At 42.4% G+C, this 25,420-nt stretch overlaps 1 protein-coding gene across 1 annotated transcript; it reads left to right on the forward strand.

Moving 5' to 3' along the window:
- The first annotated feature begins 4,345 nt into the window (after positions 1 to 4,345).
- LOC107194140 (MOXD1 homolog 1) lies at positions 4,346 to 24,594 on the forward strand. Its single transcript, XM_015583705.1, has 10 exons — positions 4,346 to 5,317; positions 19,636 to 19,788; positions 20,682 to 20,855; positions 20,940 to 21,023; positions 21,915 to 22,104; positions 22,588 to 22,853; positions 22,944 to 23,362; positions 23,532 to 23,725; positions 24,023 to 24,153; positions 24,436 to 24,594. The coding sequence occupies exons 1-10, from the start codon at positions 4,346 to 4,348 to the stop codon at positions 24,592 to 24,594; spliced, it is 2,742 nt and encodes a 913-aa protein (XP_015439191.1).
- Positions 24,595 to 25,420: the final 826 nt, after the last annotated feature.

Here is a 25,420-nt window from a genome sequence, read left to right on the forward strand (position 1 = left end):
GACTATTTAAATTTGAGACAAAAACTTTTTCCATTTTTTGTTATTTTTGTGTTTAATCCTTGAAATTTTTAAGTTTTATCTGAATTTTTTTTGTTTATAATTACGGTCCTTTGAGCCCCACCGAATTTTTTTCTGTTAAAACTAGACGTAAATATAAACATTATAACTTAAAAAAAGTTTGTAACTTTTGCGATCTTCCTAGACATAAAAAATAATTCTTTAAAATTGTTTATCCTTTCCCCATTATTTACTTTTTTCTGTGTATACACTTTATTTTATACAAAAAATCACAGAACATCACAATTTCTACTACAAAAACATTTTTGGAATTTTTGCCACGTTTTGGGGATTTTGCACCACTGTGCGTCGTCGAGCCTGGCCGAACAATGATTCCAGTGTATTATTCTGGTCTTGCACGCGAAGCTATATTTTATGATACGTGCGTGAGATGCGCTGCCATGCGAATTCCGTGGAATCTACCTGGGAATTCCATGGTGAATAAGGAATAGTCGTACCCAAGGTGTTTCGATCATTCAAATTACAATACGATCCAAACAACCAAATGTTACAAAAATTCAGACGCGCTGTTCGATGATCAACCTACTGACTCACCTAAGGCCCAACTGATAAACGCGATCAAGCTACTACTGCACTCAGTGTATACGGGATAAAAGCTAAGGTCATCACCTCCCCATCAAATACGAAGTACCTAGTACAAATAAATATTTTAGAGGTGGCCTCAGTACATTAAAACAATAAAAAAAAGTTCATATAAACTTATGACCAGTTTGACTGTCTTCGAGTTACATATACATATACATACATTACATATAGTGGAGACGAAGCAGAGATCTTTCCGAGCATTTATCGAGAATTTCCTGTACAGTTTATTATTTATATTTCAATAATATATCTCTTGCCGTTTTCCAGCACTACTCGAAAGGATCCTCAGAAGTGACGGTCCGAAGCCGCCGAACCACGGGTGTCCGGCTCAGGTTTTGCTAAACCTCAGCCTCGAACACCTAGAAAATGTTCCTGGTCCCACTCCCACTATACTCTATATGTCTCCAAAGAATTCACGATTTATCCCCGTAGAGAACGGAAAGCTCTCTTCCTTTTTGGCACGGATCCCGATCGATCCTCGGATTCCTCGGGAACAAAGAAATAAATGCATCGGGCCCCGACTGGGTCTGACCAAAGGCGACGGTTGCGTGTGTACGCGCTGCGTATCTTTTCGCATAAAGGAATCCTCCTCTAGCTGACAATACCGTGATACCTGACAGACACGAACTTCCGAGAAAACCGTGCTCCTCGGTACGATTTCCTGCTTAATGCACTCCCGTATCGGATATAGGGCGGAGAAACAACGCGGAGAACACGAAATCTATCCACGAACGATCCATCCGGCGAAACTGGTTTCGGAGCAGCTAATTAATTCGATCAGAGGGGAAAGGGCATCGCGTGGTCGATCGATAATCCGATTTATGGCTTATTAAGCCTAATTTTTAAATATTCCTCGCTTCGATGTCTATAAAACCCAACTGGAGATGGCTGCTACTGGTCAAACACGAGTGATTCGATCATGTTCGTTCCGAATCCCGGTGATTTTTGATTTCACATTTTTCAGTTCCATAAAGCTCGTGTTAAAAAGAAATGTTCATAACGTTTCTTTTTCAATAATTTTATCGTTGACCACTTTTGGTAGCAATCAAAAGTTGAAGCTTTTATGAATGTTTTGTTAAATTTTCAACTAAATTTATAATTATCAACCAAATTATTAGCTCTCTTAAATCATAACCGTGATTCGGCGATGACTGTGATAAATCACTGTTGCTGATTTTCCACACCATCTCTAAACCTAAACCCATCTGGCTGTTACCTATCTACGATCGATATTGGGACGCTTCGGTTCGTTTCGTCTTCGCGTGACACCATTTTGCGTAAGTATAAGAGGCAGCTGCAACAGTTTTTGCTGATTTTGTATCGATCTACACCCCGTCGAATCCGTTCAGGAAGGAACAGCGCAAGGATCGCTAGGCCTTCCTCGGTGTGGTATAGTGTTTCGATGCCAGTCACAGGAAGTAACTCGATACAGTTGGCTTCCGAAGCGCGTGCGGACGCTTAGGAATAATAATGCGTTTAACGCGGGCATGGGGTGAGATTCGACGGTGTTTAAATGGGGAACGACGTTGGTTGGGATCGAGAAAGATCGAACAACCAACAGCTGATGCTCTTAATCAGAAATGAGCAAATTCATTATCTAGGAAAAAGAGTTTCGAATAACGAATAAAAGATAAAAAATAGTACTTCGCCAAGGATCATTGATTAAATGTAGTTAAATAATATAATAATACTTCGTCTAACACAAAAAATTCTGAAAATTCGTGTCAACACTTACGTGGAACACTCTATACAATTATTGCGACAATATTTGCAATTTAATTCTCACGGTAAAGTGCAAAATGCTATTATTTAAAGCGAGCAGAAGAAACATTTTCGAAATATTTCCGTTCCGAAGGGAAGGTTCGATGAGAACCACTGCGGAACAGAAGGGCGCGTGCCACGGAGCTCACATCTGCCGCAGTTGTTTTCGCAGCCCCCCGTTTCTTTCTGGAACACCACCACCACCGCCGGCACAACTGATAAATGCGTCTCCGGTTTCAGAAAAAAAAGGCTTCCGCAGGAAGCAGTAAACCGGGGCCTTTCCTTCGGGATCTTTCCGTTTCCTCCCTTAAATCGCAAGGAATTCAACTTCTGCGGAAGGAAGCCAAGCCCTCGAAGAATTGTCTCGAGGAATCAATTGTCCGTCCACTGCGTACACGACACAGGTAACTGAAAATTATTGTACAATCTCGAGAGACTTTCTAGGAACTTTCAAGTCAACCAACCCCCTAGTGTGAACGGTTACAATGAACGTGACAGTTGGACCATCGTTTTTAATTTCATCGATTCCAATGTGTATGTATTATTCGAGCCGTTGAAACACCAAACGATGATCACCCATTGTCCCGCCAGTGTACGGTGTGTTTTCTTTACAAATTGTCTAGACGGAGAGAATAGCTCTTGGAGCAGAAATAATAAGAGGAGAAACGTTCAGACGGTGTGACGATTTCCTCTTCCTTTCCTCGGCTTGTTCCGTACAAAAGAGCCTGTTATTTGTCGGCTTCTTCGGTGCTTCTTGAACTGTATAACGATAGGACGAACCTGCAAATTGCACGTTCAGGCACCGATTTCCGCTCCAGTTTACCAATATCATTAAAAGGGTCTCTCACAGTTGTGAAATTTCCTACATCTGGTGGCAAGTACAACCGTAAGTATTCGGATATTCGAACTGTTCGAATAGGAATTTGAAAAATAGATAACTATAAAGGCCAATGTGAAAAGAATTTTGACGATAATCTGTGACAAAATATATTATGTTCAGATTCCTATTCGGAACAATCCAAAATTCGATCATTTCGAGTATGCGAATACTCCACATAATCCGAATACATATTCCGAGTACTTCGAATGCTTTGATTATTTCAAACATTCGAGTCTCCATAGATCTGTTTGGACAGTCAACTATTCCTAACAAAGACAGTCTATTTTCCATCATTCGAATATACTAATAGTTAGAACTTCATTCTTAATTCTCGTAGAATACAAATGTCAAAAGTATTTTATAAAATACAAAAACTGTATAGTGGATCAGCCAATCCCATTGTTGTTTCGTGAATTTTCAGAAAAAAAAATGGCTTCTTAGTAAGGTCACGTCAGGGAAAACTGAAATGCACGGCGGAAGGGGGCGCTGAGGGCAGCAGGCACGGGCCTGAATAAAGGCCCCGAGGAAGGGGACCGGCGCAGGTAAGCAGCTGCAAGCATCCGCAGGGGCAACAGCAGCAGCCGCGTGCTTAAATTAGTCCCGGCACAACTGTCGTTCGCGTAACATCGAAGGGAATCGTTCACGAGTCTTGTGCGCGTCCAGTGACTAATTCTACCTAACGGAAACAGACACTTTTTACCAGTTATTATTTATATAAACGGTATAGTGCACATCATCGATAGGAGCATGAAAATCATGAGTAAAGTACCATTTTAGAGTCAGTTAACACTACCAATTCCAAGCTAGTTAGAGCTACCAGTTCCAAGTCAGCTAAAACTACCAAATCCAAGTCAGTTTGTTTCAAAGTCGATACCGAATGATAAGCCCGCGATCACGATGACTTCCACGAAGATTTGATCGGTAACAAAAGTACCACATAACCTTGGATGGCTTTGAGGATACTGCGAGATCAAAAGAGAACCGTGAAACCAACGATCGTATGAAGGTTCAAGGAGCGAACAGTAGAAAAAGACGTAGAAGATGCTGATACTCAGGCTGTTGGTGACGTTGACCGTCTGCTGGATGGCCAGGTGCGATCTACTGGACCTGTACGTCCAGCACATGGACGAGACAATGAGAACATTAGCGTACAGGAGCCGGCATCATCCGAAGGACATATCGTCCAGGATAAAGAGGAGTCTGGTGGAGCCGGTGCTACGTGTGGGCACGTTCAAGAAGCAACGTCTGGACGTCGACGAGGATTGGTACACGCAATGGAAGGCCAGAAGGAAGGTCTCGTACGGAGATGACGGTTTGGACTTCCCCAATTCGAAGGAGGAGAACCTGGACCCGAATCAGCACGAACTTCTGAACAACAGAACACGGGTAGCCAGCACCGATCCTGAAGAGACAACGATAGTGACATACAGGATGAATGAAACGATGGTGGACACGTTCGATATCGAGCTATCGAACGAAGAATCGTCCAAGTACAATGAAACAGTAACATTCTCCGATAAACAGAGCATCGAAGCGCTACCAGAGTCCAGAGAGGAGACCACTCAGATAGAGGATCTTCAGACGGACGACGAAGTCGAGGGGAACGATCAGTTCGAGGTGATCAGTGAGTCCGGTACCACGAGGCTGTTCGATGATCCTATACTGAAAAGAACTCCGAAATCGAGGGACAGAGTGCCCAAAAAGTATTTACCACCGATGGACAAGCTGGCCAAGCTTTTTCGCGGGACCAAACATTTTGATACGGAACAGATGTATGATAACAGGCCCAGAAGAAGCGTCAAGGAGCCGAGGTTCACCAGACACGAAACCCTCGACGACGATGGCGAGGTGATCCTTGAATGGGATCCTTCGGACGAAGAGATGGTCACGTTCAAGGTCACCGCGAAGACCTTGGGCTACGTTGGGATCGGCTTCAACGAGAAGAATCACATGAAGGGAGCCGATATTCTTCTCGCCTGGGTGGACGATCACACGGGCACCGTCAATCTATTGGTGAGTCCTTCTTCTTCTTCTCATTTCGATCTCGATCATCGGGGGGGGGGGGGGGGGGGATCGATAGGCTCGGGACCGTACTCGGCTCGGACAAAAAGATCTCTTGCGTCCTCTATTAAATTTGTGACTCATTGTCCGGGTGACGTGGGTGTAATTAAAAGAAATGTTCACGTTGAGTCGTAAATATCCTTCCGTTTACCATTTTTTTTTTTAATTTATTCGTCCTTAGGACAGATAAATTAAAATTTGTCTTCGTCGAGTTTATTACCTTTTTAGTTTATCTACGGTGAATCATGTAACTGGTTCTTTTTCGTGTTTGAAGAGATCGTTATCGAGATTTTCTAATCTCGTATCGATATCTAATCAATGAACTTTGTTTATTAAATGCCCATGGACCTCGGAAATGACGAAATTAGTACAATTTAATAAATATTATAGTTGTAATAAACATTGAAGTTAGGATATTTGAAGAACAGTATTTTTCGCGACGTTGCCCTCGGAACGATAAAAGGCCCCGAGGACATCTTCTCGCGACGCGACTGATCGTCGGTGACCAAGAGAACACGAAAGAGAGAAAGAGTGGGGGGATGTTTAATGGACTGGCAAGTTTTTCGCGATTCTTCTTCTTCTTCGTCCACCGAGCCTACCGAGACAGCCGGAGATCTATCGACGGTGGATCCTTCGTTGCCGTGAATCGAGGCTTGGCGAACGGAAAGAAGGGAACCGTGGACGACGGTGGAGAAGAGAATCGAAAAGAGTACAAAAAGGATGGAGGAGGCAACAAAGAAGAAGAAGAAGAAGAAGGCGAAAAGGAGAGACGAAAGAAACCGAAATGAAAAAGGAGCTAAAGAAACGAAAAGCCAGGGGAATTAAAGGAAGATTAAGAAGGCGGCCGTGGAAGAAAGGGAGGTCGAAACAGCAGTCTGAAGGACCTGCGCGAACGACTGAAGAAACGACGCGTAGAAAAGAAAAACAAAAAAGGGCCAAGATCGCGGGTTAAGGTATCGAAGAGGGGGAGGGGGTTCTCTCCTCTCGCTGGGCAAACTACGAAATCCTTCTCGAATGGGATCGCGCGTCTTCGTTCCACGATCCGTATTAATGAGGTTCGTTTAATTAACGCGTCATGGGAGGTCACGTGTGGTCGATTTTCCCTCTCGTCACGATGCATAATAACGACTGAAAAGACAGATCCTTTTCTCGTCTGTCTCGGGGTATTCTACGCGAAATCGAACACTTTTTGGAGTAACATTTCGTGTCCTTAATAATTAAAACAAATTTAATTAAAAGTAACTCCACTTTTGGGCCAATTTTGCATTTTAGTGTCACTGAAAGCACTCAAAATAAATACATTTTCCTAAATAATTCTAAGAAAAAGGGTCCGATTTCGCATGGAATGCCTCTTCGTCGATTTTCAGTCCCGTTCCGATCGTTCCTCTATCCATGAATACACACCGTCTTAATCTTTCTTATTCCACGCCTCGTCTGCTTGAACTATCGCATAAATTACAAACGAGATAACTTTGTGCCATGAGAACGAAAATAAGAGAAAAAAAAAACGCTCGAGGAGTGTATTTAAGAGTCAGCTGAAACCGTCGGGGGTTTCCGTTCCGGTGGAGATGCAACGGGAGGATTAAAAAGGAACTGGTTATATTATATCGGGAACCTGCCCCCGTCTTCGTCGTCGTCGTTCGGCTTCTCCGAATTCCTAATCTTAATTAAATTTATATACCAGTCGCAGCACCAGCAGAGACGTCAGTCAATTGTTCCGTGTACTTTGCTTTTTCACCGAGAGATTCGTGGGGTGATTTGAAACAAGTTTTTCCTTAGCGAAAATATAATTCGAGGCTTTATTAACGAGATATTAACGAAAAACCTCGACCAATCAGAGCGCGAGTCTGCCATACGAGTTCCCGCGGTAACGTTGGCCACCAATCACGGCGCGTAGGTTGATTTCCAGAATTTTTCATTAATATCTCGATAATGAAGCCTCTGATAACATTTTTACTAAGGAAAAACTTTTTTCAAATCACCTGACGAGTCTGCCATTTCCAACATTTTTCTTACACCCTGTATATCTAACAATACAGAACTAACTTCTGTATTGCTCATATCGAAACAGTCAAAAACAAATGTCACAAAATAACGTGTAACAATCATAATATATCTAAAGCTCCCCCCCCCCCACTCCTCCCCAAAAAAAGGACCAAATATTAAGGGTCAAGAATTCGCGAGCTACGTTTCATCGTCCACAAAGCTCGCGATCGCGCAGACAAACGGACAGACGGACAGAATTCCCAGTAAATCAGTCGCGGGCCTTGAAAAATGGCGGTACGACGTCGTAAAGTCAAATTGGCAATTATTTGAAATCTAAACCGTCGGATGGCGCGAGGGGAACACCACCGACGCGCCGGGGCCTCTTCGGCTCGATTTACCTGCGCTCCCCCCCGCACCACCTCCCCTTATGTCCACGGCGACGATGAAGAAAAAAAAAACGTGCAGGGAACGTAACCGAATGGTGAACGCAGGTGGAGGTGGAGGAGGCGGTTTGGAACGGCTGGTAGAAAATTAACGAACGTCCAGCGTTCCAGCGGTCGAGATAAAGTCGTGATAAATTTACGTCCGGGCCGAGGGCAGGCCGGGGCCTTTCTGTGTCCGGGGCTTTCTTCGCAGCCACCCTATCTGCCCTCCCCCCACCCTACTTTCTTGCCTCCACGACGTTGAGATCCGCAAACGGACACCCCGTGACCATCGAATCCGTAACGTGACTCGTCGAAATTCGGGCCTTGTGAACCGTTGCAATCGCGGCGAGAAACACGAAATTGGTTCAACTTTCGCTTCCGAACGCGTGCTCCGAGGACTGAAATCGAAATGTAATTCTCTGGGATCGTGGTTGTGCACGTTTTGAGAATTTAATCGTTGCAGTTTGGTACTTTCAAACTTGACATTTAAAAGAAAAGTAAAAAGGGAAGAGAAACGGTAAGTCGTACTTAGCAACAGACAATCGGAGGGTTAACACCCTGACTTCCATTTCAAACGAATTTAGGTGACAGGTGAACTTCCCAATGGGCTGCATCACTTATGCTTATATGGACAGGGGTGGTACGCAGTCTAGTAATCAGTGTGTTACACATTCAATTAGGTGTCTCTGGTGAACGGATATCGCGCGAGGGAGACTCGTGCAAACTAAGCTGCATGTAAATTTCGAATATACGCGAGCTGCCTGCGGGGAAATAATGCCAAAGGCATTCGAAGTCGTGTATATATGTGTCTGTAGTCTCGATATAGGAACACGTTGGTGCACACAGATGAGTTTTATGGAATACACAGATGGGTATCGTTGCGACGATTGTGTGCGAGACGTTGCGTGATCGAACGTGTGACGAGCACACAGGTATCTCGAGACTGTGTTAGAGGGGCCCGTCGGCATGGGTATGCTGTGTGCCCAGAGTTTGTTCCAAAGGGGCCCAGTCAAGGCCTCCAGACATTGGGGGAAGGGGGAGGCTGTGCGAATCTTTGAGCATCGTTGCAAAGAAAGGCGAAAAGTGGTCCTGGATCGGATCGACCGACCGACACGTGATACCTTTTGCTTCTGGGACCCCCGAGACTGTAAGAAATGCTTTCTCTGACGCCCTGAGGTGATTTTTGGAAACTCCTGCAACAGCCCTTTTACGGTTTCATGGTACATAATCGTGCTGGAACGTTATTTAAATTGAAAATTAAAGATGGATCTCGTAATGTTGAATCATTTCGTATCGATGAATGTGAACCAATAGTGCAGTGAGGTTCTAATGGTTCTAATTGTATATATAAAAACGAATAAATTAAGTTATTAAAATAAGCAAATAATTAAATTATTGTTTTTTCCCAACTCCTTGTTTCATATTCAAATAATTGTTTATTAACATCGAATTTTCAATTTCGATCACGAATTTCCTTTAAACCGTCTTTAAGGCGTCATGTGCGATCTGGAAAGTAACCTAAACGATCTCAGTCTCCTTTAAGAAATCGTCGCATGGTATTTAACCATCTAAAGATGAAATTTTTTGGCTCCCACGAGTTCACCAAAATCACAGAAAAATTCTGGAACGCGGGTAAGATATTCACGTCGCGACGACGTGGACGCCGATGCACGTACGACGATTACGATCGTAATTTATTACAGTGCACGGGGGAGCGCGTTTCGCAAAGTGAATCTGAAATGCAGGTAATCTGCGATCCGTCCATCTCCTCTGGTTCAAGAGGGAAATGGCCCAGGGCCTCGGCGTCGTTCATTTCGCCGTGATTTTTTTCTCATTATCTTCGACATATCCTGCGCGTCCTTTTTTACCAAGCGCAACCAGTTTCGCGTTCGTTTTCGATCCGACTTTCTCACCCCTACGGTTCTTTCTTGCCTGCGCGTCTAGACGGAATTTGCCGTGTTCCAACCAGGGACTTAAACCGGTATGATTTTGATACCGGTATTACGCCATCGAAGCTACACCGATACCGATATATTACCGAACACCGAAATAAATACCGTTTATTTTTTCGGTTCCTATAAGTAAGTAGGGATTATATAGGGTTATATAGGGCAAAGGTACAACCGAAAATACCGGTATAATAGCTATAGTTTACGTTTCGGTACAAGTCCCTGGTTCCAACGCTGTTTGACAAGCTTTTCGAGATTGTAACCGTTGGTTTCCCTCGAATAACCGGGAACGGTACAATTTTTGTGTAATTTTTGCACATTATTCTACCCTGTCGACATTGGATACAAAATCGCTGACAAGATCATGGACGTAGCAAAGTTATCAGTCGAGGGTCAAAATTAATCTTAAGGTGAAATTAACTTACGTGTTTTCAACAGGTACAGAACCTCGAATCAATCTGCAATATTAATCCCAATCGATTTAGTCGATCTAATTGTATCTACAGTATATCCTCCATGAGTGTTCGAAAATCGCCAATGATACTAGTTTCAGTCGTATATGGCAATTAGTTTATGAAATATTTAATATTCAGTGTCGACGAGCCTCCAAACGCTAAACGAGGATTCCCTGCACTTGAAATTGATACTGTATTCCATTTTTCATGGCAACAGCTTTCTATCCACCTGTCGGAATGAAACATGTTCCCAGTTTTAAATCACTCGATGAGATTTGTCATCGTTCTTTACCGATCGGAGATCCTGGCGAGACACGGGTTTGTACTTTAAGAAGCTAAATAATCATTGATCAATGTAGTCACCTGCAATTAATATGATCGAAAGGAAACAAGGTCCCTTATCGACACCTTATCGCGAATGCATTAAACCCGCGGAAGCAGCAGCAACGTCGAGCACCTGAATTCCTACAAGGTCCCTGCGAAAGTTGTCGATGTCTTTACGACGTCAAAAATTGTCCAATGTTGCAGCTTTCGCGCGTAAATCATATTCCATATATGTAAAGCTTTTCCTCGTTCCTCTGGCTCGTTCAAACTGGCCTCACCACTTTATCTCGATCCAAGAAGGAACCGATCTTCCTTCTTTCTCTCTCTCCTGTCGGATCGGATAGGTAGAGAGAGGTGAAGGAAGGCTCGATTTCAGCCGAGCAAGGAGAATATTTCACGGATTAAGATTATCCCCGTGGTCGGCGACGCATATCCCCATTGTGCAACCGCGGACCCCAGGGTTCGTAGGTCATTCTCTTTTTACAAGCGTTTTCTAAGCCTCTTTCACGGTTAATAAGCGTATTCACGGTCCTCAGAAACTGACTACTTGCACCGACCTCGACGTATACATATACGTGGCTCCTTCTCTCTTGCGAGGAATCGAAGAAAATCGTCGGTTGATAAACTATTACAGGCGAAAAGATTCTCTGATCCAAAAAAAATGTTTGGTCCAATGAATAGTACGGGGTATTCGAAGATGTATGTGAATATTCAAATACTATGAAGTATCCGTATTATTTGAATATTCGACTAGTATGAAGTATTCTTACTATTTGAATGTTCGAGTAACAGAAGCGATCGAATTTTGAATTGTATCGAATAGGAATTTGAAAAAATATATTATGTTCAGAATCCTATTCAGTCCAATCAGTACCCCGAATAATCCAAATACTTCGAATACTCGTAACAGCCCTAGTTTCAACCCGTTAGTATATTGTAGTCACTTCACCATAAAATAATCCGAAGACATGATTTCGAATTTTTTAAACTTTATCTTGTGTCTAAAAATGTAATGCAAAGAAGTAATGTACACGACTCTTCTGTGTGCATACAGAAAAACCAGTTGAACATTTCAAACGCCTGGTAGCATAAAAACAAAATGTGGTATGTTTTACTTACCACCATGCATCGAAGAGTTAATCGAAATTTTTAAACTTTCAATTAATAGACTATTATCGGCGAAAAAATGCTTCTCCATTACCGAAGAAGGTTCATTGACACAATAGTTTACATTTTCCATCCAATGAAAAATTCAGCTAAAGGGATTCACGGAGATCACAAAAAGTTTGTCTTCTAAGTTTCCGTTTCACTGAAAAGAAAAGAAAATCAAGAATTTCGTTGAAATCGAATATAGAAAGTTGACTCGAATAATTTTGTGCATTAATATTTCGAAAACATTTTCTCATACAAAATCCACGGTATACTTTATTGGACAACCGGTACAGGTATTCGCCCAATGGAAGCTCGCGCGAGCTCATAACGAGTGGTTATACCTGGCGTCGTTCCTCGTCGCGCGACACCGCGTTCTCTCCTTCTTGTAATCCGACTCCGTGGCACGAAACCCCCGGCTATTTTACGACAACCTGCTGTGTATTCCCGCCGTCGACAAATTTCCAGATGCATTATTGATGAACCAACCCTGTTTAGGGTTTCTCGGCCGCGTGGTCGCGAGTTTCTCCGGATTGGAATTGAATTCTCACGGGACAGTTTTTGTCGGAATACGATTACCAAGGTATTGAGACGTATGATTGGCCCTCGTGGTAAGGTGAAACAGTGACGATGATTGGGAAGTGTGTAGCGACTGTCCACGTTTTGCTGACCCCATAAACTGTACTGCCGTCCCAGATAAAGCTTGTTTTGGAAGAATCTTTCTCTCAGGAATCATTGTTAGTTTCTATCGTGGAATAGTTAAAAGTAGAATTCGATGTCATGGATTTGGTAGACGCTAAATTAATTGACACTTACTAAATCCTCAGGTTCTAGTCCAAATGCAATTAACCTTTAAGCAAAAATGACTCGTCTCAGATATGAATAATCCGACAACTAATTCCCTGCAACACTTTTAGTAACAACTGAAGGAAAAACCTGGTTTACTCAATAATAGCGTTGCAAAACAATTGGTAACTGGAAATTAATACTTTTAATAACCAACTGAACGTTATTTTTCGTCACATTTGTGAAAACAGAACATAATAAACAACTTAAGGAAAAACCTGGTTTACTCAATAATAGCGTTGCAAAACAATTGGTAACTAGAAATTAATACTTTTAATAACCAACTGAACGTTATTTTTCGTCACATTTGTGAAAACAGAACATTCATTGTGAACGTTGGTGCTTTTAAGATTCTCCACTAGGTGGTGGCACTGAAATAAAAATTCAAAACTCTTCTGTGAAAATCTCAACTATCACTGCGTAACAAATTAAATATCTACAAAACAATCTTAAAGCCTGGGTGGACCTATGGAATTCAGTTATGTGGAACTGCCGGTAATTCCAATCGGGAAATTATACAAAGATTTCAGTCCAAAGCACTCAGATTAATGCTTGACGCTCCCTGGTACATCACAAATGTGGCCATTCATGAAGACTAAAAATACCAGCGATTTAAATGGAAATCCAGCGATACAGCATTATGAAAAAAGAATCAGGACACAGCCTAACAAATTAACGTCGAACTTATTAAACAAGATTTTAATCACTAGAAGACTCGACAAATTTAAACTACCTAACCTACAAAAACGATTTGATTAAGTCACAAAAATAACAAAAACAGAGACCAAAAGATCAATGGATGTTTACTTCTAGTATGTGGTCCTTTCTGTTGACGTACAATTTATTGTTATTTAATAACAAGATATAATTTGACGGTATAGAAGAATAACAAAAATCTTCCCTAAAACAAGTCGTCGATAGAAAAGGGGTTAAAATTTATTTTTTCTCGTAGACAAAACACGATTGTACCTGGTAGCTTTGGAAATGGACGAAGAGTTGAAATAGACGTGTGATTATAGTTGATCCCTGAAGAATGATGATCCCCGTGGTCGATAATTATCAGGGAGTCTAGACGTCGATACGTGAAATCTTCCTGTTTCGTTTTCAAGCAATCGGTAGCATCCAGACCGAGGCCAAAGAAAGGTCGAAAGTCGTTCCCTGCCCTACCGTGGGTATCCCTCGGCTCGCCTCGAGGCTAAGGCCCAGAAAACAGACGTGAATTAGCACCAGCCGGTGGTTCAACCGGCGCCAAACTGGTTCGCGGAAGCTGATTCCAATAACTTTGCGCACGCGGCTTCTGCGACGGCAATAAATTCGCGCGGGACCTCCTAAGATCGTTCCAGAGATAGAGAATTTAACCGGTGCGATTATTTAACGCTACAAGGACAACGATACTTCTAAAGAAAGATCAGATTCGTGGTGTTGTCTTGCTGAATTTTCTTGTTGCTTCGAAAAGAGGACACGAAGTATAGGGGCTGATTGCCTATAGGGGTAAGTTGACTAATTGTTAATAAATTTGCACAGATGTGTGCTGTACCGTGGTAAGATTTACTGTAGAAACAAATCACTTCCACTATGACATTCATTTTCACGTTGTTTGAGAGGTACCAGCGTTTGTCAAAAAATTCAGTAGATGAGTAAATATTTTTACTTAACGATTATATGTTTTCACGAACTATATAATTGTGGTAGAATAAATGTTAAAAGAATATTTTAAAGTTTGTACATTGGACGACCTATTGAAACAATATTTGTCTTTATACATAAATAATTTAAGGCTATGTAGAGTATTGAAGTCAAAACGATCGTTCGGGGGTGGTTGTACTGACTTTTCGTTCATAAAGGCTAATTAATAATTTACTTCGCGATACAGTGAGTACCTATGTTTAAATAGGACACCATATATAAGTTCTAAGTAGATTGGGATTTTCTTTACAGCCTTCAACATCCGAGTATCGAAAGTATAAAAGACCAACAACAGCCAGAAAGGTTCTTAACATCTAGAAATCGGTATTAAGGAACGGAGAATTCCGAGGAAAATGTTGAAATTCCTGCAGAGCCATTTGAATGAGCGGAAGGAACGTGAATTTCTCATCGATTTGAGTACGAGGGCCGGTACACCTAGAGGTTACGATTCGAGCATTCGAATCGAGGATCGTTAAGACTTGAAATATAAATTGCGCATGGAAAAGAGGGGAAAGAAGGGAGGGGCAGAGAGCGAGCAAAGCGTAGACCTTGACACCGGCGATTCCACATTTTAATTCGATTATTATTCCGTATACGCTCGTAAAACCGGTAACGAGACGGCGAGCGTAATTGCGCGTAACCGTGAGCACCCTTTCCAGCTCCGATGTTACACACGTGAGAACCGGATCGACTTGTACCTTGACACGCTGAAGGATATCTACGCAGCTTTATGGGAACGCGAGGTGAATGATTCTGAAGGGAGATATATTATTCATACAAGATTCCTTCATGTCTCGAAACACTTCGAAATCTTACTATGCTTTTAGCAGGGACCAATAATGACAGGTATTTTAAATATTTTTTGGAAAAATAGTAATTTTTATTTAAATGGAAACTAGACATTAGTAAATCTCGAAGAAATTTTTCGAAAAGGATGTCAATACAATTTATGGATTTTTAACTATTGTGGTTAAGAACGTTCCATTGAATTTTCGCCTAAATTTATAATTATTAAAAATCTACGGAAGCCACCTTAAATATTGTCATCAAGTATTTCATCAAAACTAGAGTTAGAATTCACAGGATGACCAAACGGTAATCGTTACTAGCTAAGGCACAGACGATTAGATCGTCCTTTCAACGCAACTCCCGTGAAGTTGTTTGTCGGACGTTCTAACGACGCACGCGCGCGTTTTCGATGTGTAGTGTGTGACGTACAAACATTTTTCTCAGCGATTAGGGTGAACCGACGGACGCTGGTATCCCGGGGCCCGATTCCCTTTCAGTGACCGGTAGGCATAGTATATATAGGTCCCCGTAGTTCCCTGAGGACGATAGTGGAGAATGCCCTTTATCCTCCTCGATCGGGGCGGCGGAGGGATCCTCTTTGCGCTACCAGCTGCTGTTTCTGCCAGGTGGTAAAAAGGAGAGCCGCTAGAAAAAAAGAAGGGAGAGGTAGCCCAGGCCCCGAGGACCAACGGCCGAAGAGGACGGAGAGAAAGGGAAGAACGAAGAGGGAAGAAAAATGGTGGGACCGAGAGAAGTGGTGGTCAGGTTTCTCGTCTGGGTTCATCTCGTCGTCGCGAAAGAGATGGTGAAAAGATTCTGTGGACGAAGAAACGACGGACGGAACGAGGACAGAGAACAAAAAGGGGAAAGGAAGACGGGGCCAAATGCTTTCTCTCTCTCTGTTTTTCTTGTGGAGGAGAAAGATGGGGAACGAAAGAGAGAGAAAGAGGAGGGCTACCTCCAAAACACCTGGCAAGCATCGTTGCTCCTAGTGGCGCCTCATGAGAGAATTTCTCCTCTTTTTCTTCGGAACTCCCGGGGGCCCATGGGAACCGCGGGACCGATCCTCCACGGCCACAAAGGGGGAACCGTTTCTTTTTTGCCGCGGTTTATATAGATCGGAAACTATTTCTCATGATAGATCACGCCGATAGACCGTATGAACGTTTCACTTCGTTCTCTCATGTTTCTTCTTCATTTTTTTTATTGATGCGAAGGATACAGAATTATGGGGGAAGGGAAAGTTTTATAAATCGGTGTTTTGATTCTGGGTGTCGCTTTATTGGGATGGTGCAACAAGATTCATCGCTTCTGTTTAACTTCGATGTTTATGTCGAGTATACTCGTCATGAAAAGATGACATTTTTTTGTTTAATTAATTCCAGGAACGGTAATGTACGATTTATTGAATAGTATACACGAGCGTTAGTATGGAAGATGGATCACTTTGAAAAGAAAAGTCCTGTTCTTTTAACATAAAATTAACAGTACATAAACGTTCTTCGTGTATTTGTAAAAATTATTTTCGAATTAATAGTAGTAAACATTAGGTTAGTGAAAATACTATTACTTCAATAGACGAAGTCCAACATTGGTGTAATGAAACTCAAACATCGATTTGTCGAGGGTCTTCTCTTCATCGTTGAAAACCACGCTGTATAACGTTTAATAGCGATTGGTGTAATTCCGGTGTACCAAGAACGTTCGTTTCCTCGATTTCCGTTTTCGGTCCTACCCTCGTATTCGTGGCTAATGAATGCTCATCGGAAAGGATAAAGCATAGGTCTACTGATACGTACAGGTTTCTCAGGAGACTCCCACAGGAAACACGAAGGGTACCGATCCATGACGTCACATCCGTCGAATTAATTTTCCGCATCCACGCACGTGTGCCTCCTTTCCCATGCAGCCTGGAGCGCGCTCGTTTTATCCAAGGATATCGAACTGTCGGCCGATTGTATTATACAATTATGCTTTAATCAGTCATATTCTTCCCGCTTGAGATTTCCCACTTGAACCTGAACCATCCAGGAATAATACCTGGACCCTAAAAATAATGACATATTACACATGTTTCTCATATCAAAGTTTTCACTCTTTCTGGTGGAAAAAATTATTTCGTTCTAAGGTCGTTCAGTTTTTAATATAATAGTATAGAAATTATATTAGGTCCATATCTTGTGACAAACAGTGCCCTGTATGTTGAGTGTTCAGACGTCATCCCCACCACTGATTTCAAATACTTTGAACAATTCGAATAGTACGGAGTGTTCGAATTATTCGAATATTCATAACAGCCCTAGTCTGAACACTCGGTGCCGAGGAGCCGTCGAACACTCATCGATGATTTACTGTACTCCACACGATTCTCCAACCGTATCTGATCGAAATCTTGTGATGGAAACACCGTGTCAGACAGAGAATACTTGTACAAGTCTTCGTCACGCTTGTTCTTCTTCCATTTTCTAAATATCCTCCGGGAATGTCCGTGCTTGAACTTTCCGTGTGACCGAACTTTTCCTTTATACTCTTCTCTGTTTTAACGAGTATCGTTAGAACCGCGGAGGGCACAGAAGCCGGTTGACGCATTTGTTACTCGCAAAAGTCGCGGAACCTGTTCCTGAAAGGAGGACGCCAGAAGAGAGAAGCATGTGGAGAGCTTCCCCGTTGTCGAGTTTCGTGACTCACAATTATAGAAACCAGGTGTCTACGCGTCCTTCTGCAGTCCCACCACCCCCCCTCCACCCCCCATTTGCATAATCTCTTGCGACGCGGCAATTAAGGCGTTCCCGCTCCTAAACGTGTAATCCGTTCTGCAGAAGAAGAAGAGAACAAAAAATTGGTTTTCACTACGTTCACACTCCTCTATCGACGACCGTGTAAATCAACAGGTGGTAATTAAAACGTACCCTTGAACGACCGATTCGTCGGATTCGAGAGAAATCGCCGCGGAATCTCCGACCTTTTCATCCGCTTCATTTTTTTTTCCTTTCTTCTTTTTTTTTTTTAATCACCATCCAGCAATGCCACGGTCGTGCTAATTAGTCGGGCGACGATGAGAATATCCGGGTACCATGAGAAAACCCCCGCGAACTTCGTGAGAAACCGGCTTCGCAGACCCCGCCCGAATAATGAGCCGCGAGCGATCACGGTTAAAAGGAATTTTTTCGCGAAACGAGGGCGCAAGAAGGTGTACAATGAGGGAGGGAATGTATAATTAAACGAAAGTATAAAGTCGAAAAATGTTCAGCTTAACCCTGATCCACTGGACGGTAATTGAAAGGAGAACGTTAAAATACGTTCTTTTCTTTTTGTATCTGGTTGGTTCGAGGTTAAATCGAAAATTTGCTTGGCTATTTACGTAATATTACAGTAAATACCCGATGAGTATTTGGCTTGTTCTTTGGCGCTAAAATTCAAAAGTATTCAAAAACTAGAGTTAGTCACTTTAGCTTGTTCTGTGACGCTAAGATTTGAAAAATTTCGAAAACTGAAATTAACCACTTTGTTTTGCGAACGGCCAGTTTATCTTTCGTCATGGCCGAGTGATAAATATCAGGTTAGAACACCTCGTACGGTTCGAACAACTGTCTAATTGTCAGTCGACAGCGTCGATCCGTTACGAATACAACCCCTTCCCTCGTGTTTTTCACGATGCGCACCGCGGCACTTTATCGCTGTTTCCTCTTTGCGCGTGTACTCATTACAAAATACGTACACACGAGCGGCGAGCATGACGCCGCTCTGGGCCAATTATTTCGATTCATTATGAACAGGAAGGGGACTTCCCCTCGGGGTCTTACGAACTCTTAAGCGCCCGACCATAATCGGAATCCAACGGACCCAAACGCCCGCGGAGCCTCCCTTCTGCGTGTCGGCACACTCGACGGTGTTCCATTTCCGATCGAATACAGACTGTTCCGATACGTTATGCATGTAAATTATTCGAAGGGGATTATTTCCTAATTTCTTCGTATAACGAAGTTAAAGGATGCCATAAATGCATAAACATCAGCAACGTAATAACCACTCAAATAGACATTCGTGATTCTTAAAGTGCCCCAGTAATTCCTGACTAGACGAACGTTTACATACGAGCCATTCCACGCCAATTCAGTAACTTCCTGGCAGCATGTCTTCCGATGTTAATGAAACTGTAATATATTGTAGTCTATCTGAAATAATGATTAGTTTATGTCATCATTTCGCTGGCCTCAAAGCTAGTAACGAATTATAACATATTAAGAAACTGCGAAAAACATGTTTTAGCCACACGTGACTCTATAAACGAATTTTTATTTCCGAAACTATTACACTTATAGATAAATTTTTTTAAATAGATTAATATGTTTCCTTTTTTTAATATCGCAGTACTAAATAGTAATTAGTACCCGAACACCCCTAGCCCTGTCACATCGTTGACGAAAATACAGGAGAAAGTAAAGGCGAAGGAAAGGATCTCGGAAACTGGCCCCCGGTCCGAAAGTTTCGTTGCATCGTCGAACGTAAACACCTGGCGCGGCTCACCTGACCCGATAAACGATGTCGATCCCCATCCAGTCAGCAGCGAGTGGTTTTGTGGCCCTCCGGGGACGACTCTTTTCGGCGTCCGTTGACCCTGTTCGCGATTCTAACCTTGTTCTTCATTTTTTTTTCTTCAGGACTCGCACGGGATCGAGGATCCAGACGCCGCCCTGGTCACAGATGCGTCCCAAGATGTCAAGGTGCTCGGTGGATCGCAGAACGAGACGCACACAAGCGTGATCTTCTCGCGAAACTGGCAAACCTGCGATCCCCAGGATCATCGACTCACGGTGAGCGAATACACGATTATACATATACCGATTTTTTTTTTATTAACGCAGTAGGATAAAAGAATATGCAAAAATATTTAATTTCATTTAAAAATTTTAATGTGACCTTTGCAAAACTCTCTCAAGGTCAAAATATTTACGTGCATCAAGATAACAAATTATCTCTTTGGTAATTTTTTAATAATTTGGGACTGAACGGGTTAAAAAGACTCAAGGCACGTCAGACACTCTCCGAGGACAATAAAGAAGAGAATATTTGCACAGTGGGCGACACGGTCCCGCCATAGTTCCGGGCCCGTTGGTAATTAGAAGTCGTAAAAACGTGAATTGTCCAATATCGAATTCACCGAACGAACCCTGGGAATAGAGGGATGGTCGGGGGAGAAGATTTACAGCGTAGCTTCGGAAGGCCCAGTAGAATTCGCCGAGAGAGGGGGCCACGTTCGATTTATGCTCGGCGCACGGAGGGACCCCGCGAGTTTAAGCGGACCCCTAAGGCCCTCACGCCTCCCCACCCCTGCGTCGAATTCCCGCGGCGATATTCAGGCGTTTAGCATGCCGTCCTCCTGCGTTACCCACTGGGATTCCCGACCCGATCTGTCGAACCTATTAAAGTATTCCTTAACGAGCGTACAGTGGTCTGCAAAAGTTTCCGTGCAGATATAGATCCTTCGAATTATTTTTAATAAGCGATATCTAAAACAATATTAACTAATTTATATAGCGATTTCTTATTGTACTCGCTTAGATTTTTTTGGTATTAGCATGTGGAGCTTCAAAAATTCGGCTTATAAAATTTTGTATAATACATGACTTGTCCGCTACAAATATATGTATATTTATAAGCAAATGTTTAAAAATCGATTCTTTTTCAATTCCTTGGTTTATTCCAGGGAGACACTGTACGAGTCCTCTGGGCGCTGCACCAAACCGATCCCGAACTAAATACCGCGATCTGGCCCGGAGATAAGAGGGGTGGCAGAGCGCTCAGGCTGAAAACTCCTGCGCCTCATTCACCCCCGCAGCACACGCAAGACGTGACATATTGGGACGTGAAATTACATCAGGTAGATTTAACGGACTGTTTAAACTGTGCCTTTAATCGACTGGTTTCGATGAATTGGATTAATTATGTATTTTTCGATGCTTAGCCACCGGTCTCGGAGAACGCTGACACGACCTACTGGTGCAAAATCTTCAGGGCTCCTCATAAGGAGAAACACCACATGATCGGGGTAAGTGAACGAAATTTTTCGACCAATTTTAACCCCTTGCTCTATGATTTCCTTGATGTTTGCAGTCTCCAGAATTATTTTATCATCAACAATTCCCCAGAAACAAAGGAATTCGTGTACTTATCGCAATTGTATATTTACTCTAAAAGTTAAATATTAATATCAGCAAACTAGTATTTCCCTTTAACTCAAAGAAAACATTTTGATATCGTCACCACGTACAAGTTATCGGATTATATCCTTAGCGTCCCGGTTTTGTTAATTACAATGCAATTATAAACCTGCAATTACATTGCAATCGTGATTTGGAATTAGCAATTAGAGTACATTCTGCCCAACTCTGTGGGAAACTACCGACAATAATGCTGCACGTGACAATAATATTGTAGACGTCAAGGTAAATCGTAAGACAAGAAAAAAGAACCCTCCGATCGTGCACCATCCGGGGTGATACCTCGAAGTCTCATTTCGGCGAATCCGCAGATGGATTGGTATTCCCTAGTGTACGTTTCGCGTGTCCAACGCGGCAGAAGGTACTGCCGGGAATTCCATAAGGTTGGGCCCAGCTGATTCGTATGTGCTTCACGAATCACGGTCATCCATGCCGGACGTGGCACCATGTAGAGACGGACGTCATTAGAATAAAGAAAGGGCCTCGGTAGAATGATGTCATTCTTGTGCCCGAAACGTTCACCGATTGTCAATGGAATCCTTCTGAAAGGTATCCTCATCCTCCACCCCGACGAGAGGAGTAAAATCCCGATCCTGTATTCCATTTGTGTGCCAGGCGTCATGTTTCTTCGTCGAATTTGCGGGACCACGATGTTAAACGAGATTTGGAATCGTGAGAAGTTAACGCGTTAATTATATTTTCTTTTTCTTCTTTTTCAGTACACACCCCTGATAGAGAAGGCAAACGAGAACTTGGTGCACCATATAATACTGTACGAATGCGCCTCGACGTTACCGATACTGGGACAACACGCCAGGATCGTCGGAGCGCCGTGTTATAGCCCAACGATGCCTCGAGAATGGGAGTCCTGTTTGCAGCCGGTGCTAGCTTGGGCCCGTGGTAGCTCAGGTATAGATTGAAGTAGTGTTAAAATGAGCCTCGAGTCTTGAGCTTTAACAGTTCGAGTCGCGATTCAAACTCTAAGGCTCGAACCCTCAAGGTTCGAAGCTTGAGCCGTGAAAGCTTTAACGTTCGAGCCTTCAAGCTTGAATTAGAACAAATGGATTATTTTTAAATCCAATCATATAGCTAGATTTCTTATCAAAAACCACATAATATTTGAATTTATAGTATTTTTATATCCCTAACAGTTTCCGAGATATTCAACCGAATACAGTTCACACCCCTAACTTTAGGGCTGTTCTCACCCCTCTAAAGTGGATAAGAGTAGCTAAAGAAAAAATACGTGTCAAATATTTTGATGAGAACTACAATCTCACAGAATTACAACAAAATCGACGATTGTCAATTCCTGATGTTCCCTTGTTAGAGTGACACTCTAAGAACTGACATTTGGATGTAGTTGTTGACTAACATATCTTCGTCTTTCAGGGGAATGGCTTCCGGAACACGTCGGTATACCTATCGCAGAGCACAGAGAGGGCTCCTATTATATGCTGGAGGTGCACTACAACAACCCTGGCATGAAGAAAGTGGTGGACAGCAGCGGGGTCAGGCTTCACTTGACCCCAAAGCTTCGTCCCGAAGAGGCTGGGATTTTGGTCGCTGGGGTGGCCGTCAGTCCTCTTCATTTGATTCCCCCGCAACAGAGGGAGTACGCCACAGCTGGATATTGCACTCCTCATTGCACCAATACGGTAAAAAATAATTCTACCCTTGGAGAACATTCTTGAAGAATCGATCTTCGTTGTTCTCCAGAGTTACAAGAATATTATCTACTCTTCCAGATGTTCCCTGAGACTGGAGTGAACATCGTCTCGGTTGCTCTACACTCTCATCTGGCTGGTCGACGTTTGAGCCTGAAGCACATCCGTCAGGGCAAGGAATTGCCCAGAATCGTCCAAGATAATCATTTCGACTTCGAGTACCAGCAGTCTCACACCCTGGAGAAAGAGGTCAAAGTACTACCAGGCGATGAACTGGTCGCTGAATGCGTTTACGGCACTCTGGACAGAACAAAACCGACTCTGGGAGGCTATGCTGCGTCCCAGGAGATGTGTTTGGCTTTCGTAGTGCACTATCCCAGGACACCACTCGCGGCCTGTTACAGTATGACGCCTGTCAAGGATTTGTTCAAGACCCTTGGTGTGTACAGTTTCAAGGGCGTCACCATGGATCACCTGGAGAAGCTTTTCTTAACCACCAGGTGGGTGACTTGCAATTTCTTTTTCAGATAAATCCTTTCATTAGCAAATTATCTGAATATTACCAAAGAAATATTTTGTTGTATTTTTGTGTATATTACATTTTATGTATATATATACAAAGAAGACGGTAGAAAGGATTTGTGGTTTTAATGGTTGTGGTTCATTCAGGACCGATACTGTGACGATTCCTTCCACGGGTCAGTTACCTATATATCCTGCGACCAGGCCTGGCGATGATATCGATGAGGACCTTATCAAGGAGGCAAAGTCTGCCTTGAGAGCTATGAGGGATTACACGGTGGAGCACGAGAATGATAATGTGTTCACGCGTCTTATCATCGAGGAACCTGAAGAATTTAGAGGTACATAAATAGGACGTCTAACCTGATATAACAAAAAATTGGCTCGCTCAGACTTTGTTCCGTTTTTGCCCCTAATTTGACACAGGTATGTTACAAGACCTGCTGCCAATTTGATTTACCATTTTGTCAGCTGGCGCTGCTTGCAAATCCCAAGTCAAATGCGAAAACAGATGACTATGGTTTTTTTATACAACTTTTGTCATTATTTAGTGGCAATTTGCTCAAAACTTGTACACAACTGGTTATCAGGATGCTAATTGTAAGCACGAATCTTAACAGGAATGCTTCTTTGGACAGGTCGAACGCTGGCGGAACACATTTTAGCGCTGCCCTGGACCGAAGAGCTACTTTCGAGGTCCATCGAGAAGAGTCTATATCATGGCAGGCACATGACCTTCTGCAGGAAAAGGGACGACAAATTAGCCCTGGTAAATTGACGTCCAATTCGACCTTTATCGACTTCTGTCCAGGGACTTCTACCGAAACGTAAATACCGGTATTATACCGGTATTTGCGGTTGTACATTCGCCCTATATAAGTCCTACCCTTATAGAAACCGACAAAATACCGGTATTTATTTCTGTTTTCGGTAATATATCGGTTTCGGTATAGCTTTGATGGCATAATACCGGTATCAAAATCATACCGGTTTAAGTCCCTACTTCTGTCGCATCGAATAGCCTCTTAATTGCTCGATTTTTTATTTATAGCCTGCAGATATCCAGACGTTCCCAAACTACACGGCTCTGCCAGAAGTTAATGAGACTATGTGCAGCGAAATCGGGATTCCATCCGGCGCGAGGAGAAGTTCATTCGTCGATCTTGTTCCGTTCCTTACAATCGCGTTCGCAGCGATCGTTGTTTCCTAAAAGTCCAATGACTTTAACGTCGAAATAATCGACAACGTTCTTGCAATCGAAATGATCGCAAACATTGTACATTACTTACTGAACATATCCGTCTGAAGAATCGCGGGCTGTTTGAAACAGGCTGAACGTGTGAAACGAGCTAAATTGTTGAATCCATGATGGGCGATTTGGTCTCTCCCCGGAACGGGAGACGGCAAAATTTTGGAAAAATTTTGACGGTCCATGCACGATTTATACATAGATATATATATAATATAATATAATTAATATAATATCATGTAAATAACGTATTTATAAGGTGTACGCGATACCTTCCCTCCGTATTTTATATGGATTTTGTATAAAATGAAATAAACAAACTTGTAAAAAGTATAGAAGAAATATGCGAGTGCATAAATTTTATCGTTTGATCATTTTTGGGATTGATTTATAGGCTTCCTCTTTTACTTTTCTTTTAATCATTTTTAAAAGCAAAACATCAATTCGATATGGTAATTGTTCCATATTAGCACCAATAAAGCATTAGATATTTCATTGGCTAAAGGTCCGAAAACCACCATGCTCCTAATTCCAAAATCAAACGCCGTTCGAGGAATTCTCATTTTCGACAAATTTTTACAAATTTTTCGCATAAAACTCTACCAAGACGCATTTAAATGAAATAATATTTAGTTAACAATCATCATTAACATTAAAACATAATCGTTGTTTAATAGTTTGCAATAAAGTAAAAGTAATTATATGTAACATTTCACTAAACAATCCATATCATACAAGTTTCTATGTATCTCGATTCCTATTTGTTATAAACAATAACAATTTGCAT

This window comes from Dufourea novaeangliae, unplaced genomic scaffold, assembly GCF_001272555.1.
Source record: "Dufourea novaeangliae isolate 0120121106 unplaced genomic scaffold, ASM127255v1 scaffold21, whole genome shotgun sequence".
Classification (NCBI taxonomy): Eukaryota; Metazoa; Arthropoda; class Insecta; order Hymenoptera; family Halictidae; genus Dufourea; species Dufourea novaeangliae.

What these genes read in the sequence shown, in the direction of transcription:
- LOC107194140 (XM_015583705.1), top strand. Translation starts at nt 4,346, where the DNA reads ATGCTGATACTCAGGCTGTTGGTGACGTTGACCGTCTGCTGGATGGCC. An exon ending in AGAAACACCACATGATCGGG is followed by an intron (nt 21,024 to 21,914) that starts GTAAGTGAACGA and finishes CTTCTTTTTCAG; the next exon opens with TACACACCCCTGATAGAGAA. An exon ending in TTGGGCCCGTGGTAGCTCAG is followed by an intron (nt 22,105 to 22,587) that starts GTATAGATTGAA and finishes TTCGTCTTTCAG; the next exon opens with GGGAATGGCTTCCGGAACAC.